Below are 14207 nucleotides of genomic sequence, written 5' to 3'. Positions count from 1 at the left end.
TGCTCACCTTGGCTTCCAAAGCTGGATTACCGATGTGAGCTGCTGTGCCTGGCCTTGGGTGCTTTAAAAGAAAATCTCCTTAAGGCCAGACATTTTAAAATCAGGGTCTCCATTTGCTAACTGAGTTCTTATTGTGTTCCCATGGCACATGGTTCTACCTCCTTGGCTACTTCTCTGGGACATTTTGTGGTCCATTCTTATTATTGGTGCCAAAGATCATATGAGACAGAGTTTTGCTCTTGTTGCCCAGGCTGAGCACCATATGATGATTGGTGCCAAAGATAATGTGTCTGTGGGTAAAGATGGCCTGGGAAATAGGACTGACTTAACCATAGTTTTAGTTCCCTGGGTACTTGGGTTTCCGTGTTCCTTTTAGGGAGAAGTAGGTGTGAGTTTTAAACCTATACTAAAAGCTGGGTGTTCTCAATCTGCTCTAACTTGAATTATGACCTTGAGCCCATCACTTTTACCTCTAGACTTAAGATTTTTTAAATCTAGAAAATTAAGCAGGCCGGGCGTAGTGGCTCATGCCTGCAATCCTAGCACTTTGGGAGGCCAAGGTGGGTGGATCACCTGAGGTCAGGAGTTCAAGACGAGAAAATGAAGCAGTTTCATTGGATGATCTCTTCCACTTGTGGTTTTGTTATCACAGATGGTAAAATATCTAGCTAGCGGCTAGTTTTTATCTCAGGAATCAAGGCATTCTGCAAAGCATTCGGAATGGTCATTGTCTGTGAAACAAGCTTATAGGGCTATATTTATTTTTTCTTTACTTTTTCATTTGTTTGATTAAAAATAATACAGTAGGCTGGCTCACGCCTGTAATCCTAGCGCTTTGGGAGGCCAAGGTGGGCGGATCACGAGGTCAAGAGATCAAGACCATCCTGGCCAACATGGTGAAAAGTAGAAATTTTAGTCTCTACTAAAAATACAAAAAATTAGCTGGGCATGGTGGCGCGTGCCTGTAATCCCAGCTTATCAGGAGGCTGAGGCAGGAGAATTGCCTGAACCCAGGAGGCGGAGGTTGCGGTGAGCCGAGATCGTGCCATTGCACTCCAGCCTGGGTAAGAAGAGCGAAACTCCGTCTCAAAAAAAAAAAAAAAATTTAATTAAAAAAAAAAAAAGAAAGACATTGGCTGGGCGCATTGGCCAGGCATGGTGGCTCACACCTGTACAAGCCCAGCACTTTGGGAGACTGAGGCAGGCGGGTCACCTGAGTTTGGGAGTTCGAAACCAGCCTGACCAACATGGAGAAACCCCGTCTGTACTAAAAATACATAACAAGCCAAGCGTGGTGGCACATGCCTGTGATCCCAGCTACTCAGGAGGCTGAGGCAGGAGAATTGCTTGAGCCCTGGAGGTGGAGGTTGCGGTGAGCCAATATTGTGCCATTGCACTCCAGCCTGGGCAACAAGAGCAAAACTCTATCTCAAAAAAGAAAAAAGACATAAGAAAGAAAGAGGGAGGGAGGGAAACAAGGTCTCACTATGTTGTCCAGAATGGTCTCAAACTACTGGGCTTGAGTGATCCTCCTGCCTCAGCCACCCAGAGTGCTAGAATTACAGGTGCTGGCCACTGTACCCAGCCTAAAAGATGCTTTCCTTCTCAAAGCGGGGAAAGGTATGGATAATAGCTTTCAGAATAGCTTTCTCGTAAGCATTTAGTTTCCTGAGCTAAGAGAATGAAGCATATGAACTGTAGCTGAGTACTGAGTGTGCCAAATCTTTTTGTTGTTGTTGTTCTTGTTTTCATTTTGAGTGTGCCAAATCTATCATGTACTTACAAAAGAATTTGTTTTTAAAACAGATAGGTGGTAGACAAGAAGTAGGAGTAAATGTATAGGTTGAGTATCCCTTATCTGAAATGCTTGGGACCAGGAGTGTTTTAGATTTTAGATTATTTTGGATTTTTGAATATTTGCATTATACCAGTTCATCGTCCCTAATCCAGAAATCCAAAATCTGAAATGATTCAATGAGCTTTTCTTTTGAGTGTCAGATTGGTGGTCAAAAATTTTTAGATTTCCAAATTAGGAACACTCAGCCTGTATTGTAAGACAGGGCATATCTGTTTGGGAAAAACAAATAGTAGAGTGAAGGAATGCTTGTTAGTAAAGCTAGGATAGGAGATCATGGAATGAATCTCCCTCAGGCTGCCTCCTATTGGATTGACCCACTTCATTGGATTGATTTATGAGGTTAAGCGACCGTTGAACACAGATCCTCTGACCCACTATTTCTGGCACTGTCCCAGATTTTCAAGGGAAGTTGCACACTACATGTGCAGTGTTAAGAGGTTTAACTTTTATGATGCTAGTTTTCATGAGGATTTATATTTTCTTTGATGATAAGTGTATCTGGAATGAATGCCCATTCCTGTGAGTCATGCTAGTGCTGCTGGTGGCTTTAATTTCCTATTCTCAGAAGAGAAAGAAGTTGCTAATTCCAGGAGTGAACAGCAGATGTCACTGCATCTCCACTTACTAGGGTCTGACTCAGCTGTTTGGATACAACCAGTTCTACAGCTCCCAAACCACTAAGTTTACATTTTTATGGCTGTGTGATACTCTTAAGATTCCCTTTTTCTTTATCTTCTTTTTTTAAAGATAGGCTCTCACTCCATCATCCAGGCTGGAGTGCTGGGGAATGATCTCAGCTCATTACAACCACCACTTCCCAGGGTTCAAGCAATTCTCCCATCTCAGCCTCCTGAGTAGCCAGGACTGCAGGGGTGCACCACCACACCCAGCTAATTTTTGTATTTTTTGTAGAGACAGAATGTTGCCATGTTGGCCAGGCTGGTCTCGAACTCCTGACCTCAAGTGATCCACCCACCTCGCCTCCTGAAGTGTTGGGATCACAGGCATGAGCCACCGTGCCCAGTTAGGCTCCCTTCTTTTGATATACAGCCCAAATTAAAAATTTAGAATAAACACAGCCTAAGAGAGTTTTCCTTAGTTTCCCTCACTACTTGTTTTTATCGTTTATTCTAGGCTTGTACATTACCTATCTTTCTAGATAGCTAACTGATGGAATGTATTTGCCTTTTTCTATCAACCTTTCAACAGTTATTTAGGAGCCTAGACAGTTTTTCATATTTGTTTTCAGTGGGGTTCACACGATTAAAAGCTTCTTGGCCTTTCTGTGTTTTGCTTTTTGAAAACCTTCCAGCAGGAATGTACTTGTCACTGTTCTCTGGAGTGAGGTGCCGAACATCAAAGGGAACGACTACTTTCTTTTCTTATTTGAACCCTTAGCTTTGGCAGTTGAGCAAATGAAGAACTGAACTATGACCATATGTCCTGTGGTGCATCTTTTTAAAAATACATTTATGATTTAAGTGTGGATAGGTGGTAGGGCATTCCCTATATAGTCATGTACTGCTCAATGACACTTCAGTCAATGATGGTAGTCTCATAAAATTACAATGGAGCTGAAAAATTCCCACTACCTAGTGACATTGTAGCTTCCATAAATTGTAGTTTATTTTTTAATGAATTTGGTGTAACCTAACTGTAGAGTGTTTATGAAGTCTACATTAATGTCCAGTAATGTCTTACACTGCCACACTAACTCACTGACTCACCCAGATCAACTTCTAGGCTTGAAAGCTCCATTTGTAGTAAGTTCCCTAGACAGGTATATCATTTTTTATATTTTTCATATCATGTCTTTACAATTCTCTGTTTAGATAGATTTTTAATTCTTTAATTTTTTTTTTTGAGACAGTCTCACTCTGTCACCTAGACTGGAGTGCAGTGGCGCAATCTTGGCTCTGCCTCCCAGGCTCAAGCAATTCTTCTGAGTAGCTGGGATTACAGGCACCTGCCACCATGTCTGGCTAATTTTTATATTTTCAATAGAGTCAGGGTTTCACCATGTTGGTCAGGCTGGTCTCGAACTCCTGACCTCAAGTGATCTGCCTTCCTCAGCCTCCCAGAGTGTTGGGATTGCAGGTGTGAGCCACTGCACCTGGCTGTAATTTTTTTTTTTTAGACAGGGTGTTGCTCTGTTGCCTGGGCTGGAGTGCATTGGTGCTCACTGCAGCCTGTACCTCCTGGGCCTAAGCGATCCTCCCACCTCTGTCCCCCAAGTAGCTGGGACTACAGGTGAGCACCACCATGGCCAGCTAATTTTTAAATTTTCTTAGAGATGGGTCTCCCTGTGTTGCCCACACCAGTTTCAAACTCCTGGGCTCAAGTGATCATCCTGCCTAGACCTCTCAGAGTGCCTAGAATTACAGGTGTGAAAAACTGCACCTGGCCATAGATATGTTTAGATACACATATACTTACTGTTGCATTACAGTTGCCTACAGTATTCAATACAGTAACAGTATAATAACATGCTGTACAGATGTGTAGCTTAGGAGCAATAGGCTATACCATATAGCCTAGGTGTGTAGTAAGCTATACTAGCTAGGTTTATATACTCTATGATGTTCACTCAGTGATGAAATTGCCTAATGATATATTTCTCAGAACAAATCTTCGTTAAGCAATGCATGACTGTATGACAGAAAAGCAAAGCAGGTGTTAAATTGGGTATTTTAGAAAGTCTGAGGCATACCGAATTCTTGGTGTCTTTTAGTCAAATAGATTGAGAAAATAGCCAGGGTGGTAATAATCTTCCGTTTTATCTAGATTAGTGCTGGTCCTGGTGTAATTATAAATAGGTCCCTCTTTCACTTTCATTTGTCATAGTTTAGACAGCATATGGTCATTCTAAATCACCCCCAAAGGGAAGAAGTTTGATAAAGTTGCAATTCTCATAATTGTAAGCATTTTAAAACTCCAGAACTATGGCTGCCCTCAATTTTCTGAGTTAAATACATGCAAAATAAAACGAAAAACCACAAAGAGTTGTTAATTCTAGGCACAGTAACTTTTAGATTTCTATCAATTGATCATTGTTCTCTGAAATAATGACTTCCAAAGATGACTGTGCATTGGAATCAGCTGGTAAGCTTTTTATAGATAGAATTTCATGGATCTCACCACAGACCTCTGCTGAATTTATACTAGAATTTGAATTTCACATTACCAAAAATGTCACTATGCATGCAATGCAAATGTATTGGGCAACTTTGTCAACAAGTTTTTAAAACTAGCATGTAGAAGAATGTTTCATTGTATGGTTTGGATAATGTTTGGGGTTTTTGCTGGTAGCTGTCTTGGGCCTTAAGGGTAAGCCTGGCATTGATATGAGTTACCTTTTTGTTTCAGATGTCATCTGGGTGATTCTCAGTGTGGAGGTGGGTGGACTTTTAGGAGTAACGCAGCAGCTGTCATCTTTTGAAACGGAGTTCAACACACAGCCGCATCGCAAGGTAGAAGGAAACTTCAACCCATTTGCCTCTCCCCAAAAGAACCGACAATCAGATGAAAACAACTTAAAAGACCCTGGGGGTTCTGAGTTCGACTCGATCAGCAAAAACACATGGGCTCCTGCTCCTGACACATGGGCTCCTGCTCCTGACCAAACTGAGCAAGACCAGGATAGACTGTCACAGAACTCTGTAAATCTGTCTCCCAGCAGTCACGCAAACAACTTATCAGTAGTGACTTACAGTAAGGTAGGTGCCCTTGGAGAAGAGAAGGGGTAGGTGGAGGGCCTTGGGACTTGTGATAACCCCTTCATGGCAAACCTAAATCCTAGACTGCTGCTCCCTGGAGGAGGTTCTTTAAGACTGCTTAGCTCTCCTGCCAACAGCAACAATGCAAAAGCCTATTCCTTTGCCCCTTTCCCCACCCCCATCTTCATGTCCTGTGGATGTTGCTTCATCCACATTTATAATTTACTCCTGTCTTTCTGCTATGGTTTGGATGTTGAAAGAGTGAAGTTCTTTACCTTTAATATTTAAAGAAAAAGAAGGTTGCTCAATTATTTATTCTAAATATTGTTGTTGGGCTTTATTTACTCAGTTTGCATGTCTTCTTGTTGATGTCTTTTCAGTCTTTTATGGCCCATCGACTTCCTCATCCACAACCCAGAGACGCCCCAGTGATATTTTGACTTTTCTAATGTGGCGAATAAGTGAAAGAATTGTTTGTTGACTGTGATTTTAAATATTTTGATTGTTGTGAGGTACCCTTCTAGGTGTTTGATTTCTTGATCTGTTTTTCTCTATGCCAGTTGATTAAACAGTGTCTTTACTGTCTGCTAAGGTGATGATGGTTCCCAGTTGTTGGTTTTGGTTGCTGAATAAAGCCCTGATGCTGGGAGTTCATTGTTATAGGTGGTTCATATGGTGGAGTCCTGTGAGCATTCCTGGGCATTCATTTCTGAATAATAATGCTGCATATTAAGCCCAGTATCCTACCATATTACCACATAAACTGTTCTGTCCTGGCTTCAGTTCATGTTGGCATTCACCCTAAAATTTTAAAAATAAAGTTCATGTTTATTTGAGGGGCAAGTGACTATGTTGTAAGAATATTTTTCTGTCAGTAGTTTATTTTTTTTAATTTTTTCCAAGATGGAGTCTTGCTCTGTTGCCCAGGCTGGAGTGCAGTGGCATGATCTCAGCTCACTGCAACCTCTGCCTCCTGGGTTTAAGCAGTGCTCCTGTCTCAGGCTCCCAAGTAGCTGGGATTACAGGTGCGTGCCACCACGCCCAGCTACTTTTTTTTTTTGTATTTTTAGTAGAGACAGGGTTTCACCATGTTGGCCAGGGTGGTCTCAAACTCCCGACCTCATGATCTGCCCGCCTCAGCCTCCCAAAGTGCTGGGATTACAGGCGTGAAGCACCATGCCCAATCTGACCAGTAGTTTAAATGTGGTCTAGATCAAGAGGTGAATTAAGAAACCTGGTGATGTGAATCCTCTTTCTATGCGTGGTCTAATAGGAAAGACTTATTCAGTAGTAATAGCATAATGAAGGATTAATTTATTGGTTGATTGGATGGTCATTACAAATGATTTTGTGGATTATTGTTAATTTTATAGGATATAAGAGAAATAAGTTGGCAAGAGAGTAAATTGCCTGTATTTGAGGAACGACACTTTACATCTTAACACTAATAAATAAAATATTTTCTTCTAAGCTCCTATTTCTCTAGTATTTTTCCTTAAGTCTAACCCTCCAGAGTCTATGACTGTTCTGGGTGGTAAATGGGTCAGCTCCGGGCTAAGTATGCTTTGTTAGAATGGGGACTTGAGTCTGTTGAGTTTAATGGGAAGATGAATGTTGACTGAAGCAAAACAAACCAGTTGCCCCTGTGCTCTCTCTAATGGAAGCTGCCTCACCCAACTGCGAGCTTTCTGGCTCGGCCATCACTGCAGTTTTAGGAGAGGGTTGCTGTCCTTGGCCAGGGCATTGCACTTATCTTCATGAATTGAGAGCCCATTAATTGTTTTCCTCTCCTTTAGGGACTGAAGCTTTTTAACCACCTCTTTGATGGTTCTGCGAAGTCATCACAGACAGTTGGGAATGATGGGCTGGTGTTTTCTGCCAGTTTTAATTAAAGTCCTACCAGGGTGTTGCTTCTTTTGGAAGGGCTGGACTATTGACTTTTTTCTTGGAGTTGATAAACTCATGGCATTAAAATGTTACCTAATTTTTTTCATGGACTCTGTGGGATCATTTAGATGTAGCATTTGCAAGAACTGCAGAGAAAAGCTTCCCATTAGAAGTAATATCCAAAAAGACTGTAATGCATTGAAAATGTGAAACTAAGATCCAAAGAGAAATTGGGGTCTCCTTTTTTTCTTAATCTAAGCAGAATCTTAGCATGTATATGAAGCATTGAGCAGATTCTCTTAAGCCATTTCTAGCTAAAGCTGAGTCAGCTCTACTCTAGCTCTCAGGACTCGTTAGGAATAGAATAGGGTGTAGGTAGTCATCGGTAAGTATTCATACATCTGTGCACTGTTTAGAGCAGTGTACGTGGTACATTAGGAGACTTGAGGACTAAAACGATCCCTACCTACTAGGAACCTACAGTACAGTAGGGGAAATGAAACATGCACAAAGCAATTAGAGAGCAATTCATTCAAAATGAATATGAATTTGGTCAATAGAGACTAATACAGTCAAAATGTATAATTTTTTTTTTGGGGTGTGTGTGTGTGTGTGTGTGTGTGTGTGTGTGTGTGTTTTGAGATAGAGTCTCACTCTGCCATCCAGACTGGAGTGCAGTGGCACAATCACAGCTTACTGCAGCCTTGACTTCCTGGGCTCAAGTGATCCTCCCATCTCAGCCTCCCAAGTAGCTGGTACTACTGGCTCACGTCATTACAGTCAACTAATTTTTTAATTTTTTTGTAGAGATGGGGTCTCTCTGTGTTGCCCAGGCTGATCCTGAACTCTTGGGCTCAAGTGATCCTCTTACCTTGGCCTGCCAAAGTGCTGAGATTATAGATGCAAGCCACTGCTCCCAGCCTAGATTGTATGTAATGGCTGGAAGGATGCAGTAAGAGAGAAGCAGAGATGAAGTGGAGATTGAGTTGAAGGAAAAGGCTTTTCAGAGGATGGATGAGATTTGGAAAGATGGACAGACAGCAAGGACATGGAGAACAGTTGAAGTGCCAAGGGCTGAGTGAGTGAGGGACCTGTGGTTGCAAGGTTGGGTGATGGACAATGGGAGATAGGTTTAGTTGGTCACGGCATGTTTTTTTTGAGGAGTAGGGATGAAATAATTATACAAATGACTTTGAAAAGAATTGGTTAAATGGAGGACATCTATCATAAATATGAGTGACCATCTGTCATACATCTTTGATAAAGGTGAGTCTTAAATGCAGAGATAATCCTCAACATTTATATTTGGCTTGAGAATATGTAATTTATTTATTTATAAAGGCAGGCATGTTTGGAGGTTCTGAAGTATATACCTGACAAAATGATGAGATCAGTTATATATCAGTTATTTTTTACTGCCTCTCACTGCCCAGTATCACACAGCCAGTGACAGGCAGAGCTGGAATTCAAGTCCAGGTGCCACATTACTAAAAGGTATTTCATGGTAGGTGAACCTGGGCTTTCTCTAGATCCTTCTGTTGGGCTGGAGATTGTGTTGAGGGAAAGCTTGTGTTGAGTTGATGACCAGTAGTATCAAGTTGTGAACAAGGCAGAGTTTAAATAAGACACACAGCTCTTATGTAATCTGATCATTGACTGTGGCATCTTTTTGACGAGCTCCAGTGTTTGCTGGGTCTCTAGTGACTTTCTTTTTCTGGTTGATAAAAAGGATAAAATATTTTTACACTCAAAATACACAAGCCATGTGGTGTTTATAGTAAATTAGCACCCCTTTATTTGTGAATAAGTAGAGCAGAAGAAAGAGACCTCTGGGGCTATGGAATTGGGAAGTATTTTCAGTTCAGCCCAGGTGCCATCTTTTTTTGAAACAGGAGACTTGCTCTGTCACCCACCATCTCAGCTCACTGCAACCTCCGCCTCCCGGGTTCATGTGATTCTCTTGCCTCAGTCTCCAGAGTAGTTGGGATTACAGGCACACGTCACCACACCCAGCTAAATTTTTGTAATTTTAGTATAGATAGGGTTTCACCATGTTGGCCAGGCTGGGCTTGAACTCCTGGCCTCAAGTGACCCGCCCATCTTGGCTTTCCAAAGTTCTGGGATTATAGGCATGAGCCATCGCGCCTGGCTTGGATGCCATCTTTATCACCTGGGTAGGAGGGGGTGCCTGAGGTTCTAGTGTCAGGGATCACTGAGTTGGCAATAGATCTGATTAACTCCAGAGAGATTCCTGCTTGCCATCAAGGCTGGGAAAGAACCTGATGCTCTGGAAGCCTATGACCACAGTTTTGGTAGGCAGGTAGCTTCCTGCTGCCTCCATAGTTACAGTTTAACTTGCTAAGGTTGGTAGGATGAAGGTAAAAGATTGCTTCAGGCACCTACACTATGAGGGCTGGGTGGATATGTCAACAGAATGGCACATCTGTCAGTGCCAGGAACCGGACACCCTGGAGTCCTTCCCAGCCGTTCTTGAATCATCATAAGCTCCCTGAACCCAGTGCTCTTTCCCTGGGGTGAACGCCTCCCCTAGCTGCATCCCACAACCCAAAGGGGTTTCTCCCTGTGGGAGAACTGTCAGAAGGAGTCAGAACAGTAATTATATTCTGACCTGCTTTAAAGATTCCTAAATCTGGCTCCCAGCTTTTGTTAGAAATTGGATGGCCTCATTGTCAGCTCAGTTGTGGCTGACCTGTCTGTCCCAGGTTAACAGTGAGATCAAGTACTGGTGAAGGCTAGAAAGTGTTTTAATTATCCCTTTTTATGTGATTAGCTAAAGAACATCTGACAAGTCAGGGTAGGATAGGTGATCACTCTGTTGACTTAAGACTAACCTTGCTGTGAATTCTAGCACTCTGACTCATCTCTGAGGGCCCAGAGTAGCTGCTGTTTGGACAGTGTGAAACTGATGAAAAACAATTCACAGAGGTGTGGGAAGAGAATAAAAGCCCTGTTAAAGTTAGATGCACCTTTTTCTTATATGCCAGTAATTTTTGAAATGTTACTGTTTTCTAAGAAGGCCTTTACAGAGCAGTAAGACACCAAATGGTCTGATTGAGGACAGCTGGGAATAAGAGTGTGGCTGGCAAAATTGTGGGGCTGTTCTTTAGGACAGCTGCATGCTTTGGAGCATTTCACTAAAGGAGTAGTGATTTATACTGGGAGCTGAAGAGGACCTCCAGATTCATTTGTTTTGTTACTTGAACTGTGGCTCTTATTTTGTGTTTGTTCTTTCTTAAAATGTTTGAGGCTGGTATATGTCATATATTCCCACTTTAAACTGGATTACAGTCTGAGCCACTGTTATTACTTCCATCAAATGCTGTTTCAGAAGGAGAAACTTATTATTATCTTTGTGGGGAGGCTCATCCCGTTCCTCCAGAGCCAGCCCTGCCAAGTGCCATCTGCTCACACACTCGTGCTTGCCGGCTTACTTGTGCTCTTGTTCTCTTCCCCACCCCCACCCCTTTCCTCTCTTGACAGTCATCCTGTAGAGCATTTTGTATCTGGAGCTAGCAGGAGTCAGTCTGTTTCTGTTACATCAGAAATCAGCTCTTTTTCTCACCTGCTGCTGTCTGTGTTGACTAAGGCATAGAAGAGTTCTTTTCTCTCCATCCAGGTGAGGGTTTAGAAACAGTGGTGGGGGGTCCTGAAGGAGGGTTGGAAAAGGCAGATCTTTTGTTCTATGGGCCTGGAGATGTAACAGCTCGTGGATCTATTATCTACTTTGAAATGGCCAACAATTTTAACATAATAATAAGGGAAGGGTTTGGAATGACTTCGTGGAATTGGGACCAACATTTGCCCGGGTCGTTTGACTAGAAGGTAGGTGGTTGGTGTCCTCAACTGGGCTAGTGCTTATGTGAGCATTAAGAGGGCACCAGTGTAACCTTCCCACTGCCATGAAACCTTAGAGTTGTCTTCATTCTCACATGCAGATCTCTCCACGAAAGGTTTAAAGATGGTTCAAAGAGAAACTAGATGGAAAATCGGTGTCACTTGGCCCTCTGGCAAGGCACAAGTAGTAAGAACACACTGTTCTCAGGCCAATGAAAGTACATTAATCAGAGCTGTAAAACTGTCATTGATCGAGCACTTACTAAGTGCCAGGCACTGTGCTGAGGACTTTTTTAAATTTAATTTTTATTATTAAAACGTATCAATGTACATAGTTTAAGGAACCAGGTAGTTCTACAAAGCTATAGCAGAAAACACCAGTAACCTCCCTGCTTCCCAGCCGTGTTTTTATTCCTCAGAGACGTAGGCTTAGTGCTTGACATGCATTACTTCATGTAGTCCACATGTACCATGATAAAAGTATTGTTACAGTTACTGAGACTGATTCAGTGATTTGCCCAAGGTCATGTACCTGGCTGATAAGACCAGTATACCAACAAAAGCAGTTATTTTTTATTCTTAAGTGTGCTCTGCTCTCTCAACATTGCACTGCATTGCTTCCCAATTGCAGTGTTCAGGTGCACATTTTTATTAGCTGGGCCGCCAGCTCTGGGCTTTCTGTAATGTACAGCTACATTTTAAATGAGGATCAAGGCAGTTATTGACCAAATATTATGTGACTTTTCTACTATTAAACCTCTTCTCCCCACAAGCTATTGCTTTCTCTCTAGCCTCCAGGAAGGGAAAAGATTCCCTAGAAACTTCCGTAGTCACTTGGGTTTAGGTTTTGTTGGCATTGAAATTTTCATTAACTCACTTTTGTTACAGCATCATCTGTACTTTCTGATGTCACAGACACACACAAAGACCAAACCTGTCTGTATTCCTTGATAGTGGCCACAAGATACAGTCTCTGGGGTCTTATTTTTCTGGGACAAATAAAAAATCTCTTTTTGAATATACTGAGTATTTTCGAATTAGAACAGACATAGGGGCTGTCCTACAGTTCCTTTAAAGTCGAGTTTTGTTTCTGTAAAGCCTATCTGGAGAAAGAATATTTTAGGCAGAGTACAACCAGTACAAGCCCTGAAGTGGAAGTTTGCCTGGTGTGTTCAAGGGATAGCAAGGAGGCCAGTGCCTGGAGCAGAGCCATGAGAAGGAGGGTAGAAGGAGATGAAGCCAGGGGACAGAGACCAGATTGTGGAGCATTTTGTGGGCTCTTATAAAGCTTTGGGCTTTTGCTCTGAGAGATAATGGGAGCCATTAAAAGGTTTTCAATAGAGGGGTGATATATGTGACTTAATGCTGTAAAAGGAGCACTCTGGCTCTTGTGTGGTAAATAAGGGCAAGGGTAGGAGCAGGAGACCAACAGGGAAGTCAGTACAGTCATCCAGGTAAAGAGTGAGTGGTTCAGATCAGGTTGGTGGCAGCAGAGGTAAGAGAAATGGTCCATGTCTGAATCTATATAGAGCTAACAGGATTTCTAATAGGTTGGAGGGGGATGTAAGAGAGAATAAAGGATGACACCAGGGTTTTTGGCCTGAGCAATTAGAGGGCTGGAGCTACCATCAATGGAGAGGGGAAAAGATATGGTAGAAGTGGTAGAGATGAGGGTTCCATTTTGGATACATTCGATATTTATATAAGCATCTAAATGGAGGTGTCAAGTGGGCTGTTGCATATCCAAGTTGGATATAGAGTGTAGGAGAGAAGTCTAGGTGGAGATACAAATTTGAGAGTTATGTCACATGGATGGCATCTAATGCTGTAAGATTGGATGTGATTCCTTAAATGATAAGTAGAGGTGAAGGTTTCTCAGCTGACTGATTAAGATTGAGACTGTTGACATTTTGGGCCAGTTAAGTCTTTTTTTTTTTAAAGAAGGCAAGGGTATATGTGTCTTACGTGTTACACAATGGTTAGCAGCATGCCTGGCCTTTTACCTACTAGAGGACAGTAGTACCGCCCTCCCTTCCCACAGTGTAACAACCAGAAATGTTTCTTGGCATTGCCAGATGTCCTCTGGGAGGCAAAATGTGCCCGTTTGTGAACCTGTGGCATAGTTATAGGTCCAAGGACTGAGCTTAAAACTATCTGTCTAACATGTAAACCATTTCATACTATCCAAAGTACCTTTACTGCTTTTATTCTTATTCTTCAGTCACAACACACTTGTGACTTTCATAGCTATAATCTTCATTTGAAAAAATTATAGGGAAGTGTTATAAGTAACTTGCTCACATTCACACAGCAAATTGAAGGTGGGCTATGGGGTGGAGCCTCCAGGGGTCCAGTTTGAGTCTGATGTTCTAGACCACACTACAGTGAGGTTTGCTGGCAAGTGAAGTTTGTTAGCTATTCTCTGAAGGTAGCTTTTACACTTAGTGTCAGGTCACAGAGACCTCTTCGTACATCTGTAGGAACTGCAAAAGAATTTGTGGCCGATAGGAAGCGACATAGAGCAACCAAAGGACCTGCCCCAGTTGGCTGGCAGATTAGCACATTCTGTACCAGAAGGGACTTGCCAGGAGACTCTGGACTTAATATTTTGATGATTCTCTTTTGAAAACCCAGAAGAGCCAGAAAAGTCCTCCCAGCCTTGCCGGTGTTTACATTGGCATGAATGTTGTGTGCATTTTTTAAATAAATTAAGCAAACACTGTGGGCCTTAGAAAATGTCTTTTGTTTGTAACATTACTATCTGACTAAGAATAAAAAGTATCTCCAGGAACTTTCCTTTTTGTACCTCAGTAGTTTCAAAGCTGTCCAACTCCATTTTATTTGCTTTGGGCTCTGAGCATTGTTTTAGGCTGTTCTGATCCTGTGCACTC

General features: G+C 42.2%; 1 protein-coding gene across 2 annotated transcripts in view; it reads left to right on the top strand.

The window, feature by feature from the left end:
- The window catches only part of ILRUN (inflammation and lipid regulator with UBA-like and NBR1-like domains), a 110609-nt gene that overhangs the window by 85087 nt on the left and 11315 nt on the right, over positions 1-14207 (top strand). For both annotated transcript variants that reach the window (XM_035295363.3, XM_008994291.5), the window contains one exon: positions 5225-5574. In XM_035295363.3, coding sequence (XP_035151254.1) covers positions 5225-5574 — 350 coding nt within the window. The remainder of the gene's footprint in view (positions 1-5224; positions 5575-14207) is intronic.

Source organism: Callithrix jacchus, chromosome 4 (genome assembly GCF_049354715.1).
Source record: "Callithrix jacchus isolate 240 chromosome 4, calJac240_pri, whole genome shotgun sequence".
NCBI classification, from domain to species: Eukaryota; Metazoa; Chordata; class Mammalia; order Primates; family Cebidae; genus Callithrix; species Callithrix jacchus.
Note: the sequence above shows the minus strand (reverse complement) of the source record. Positions and strands in the feature narration are given on the sequence as shown.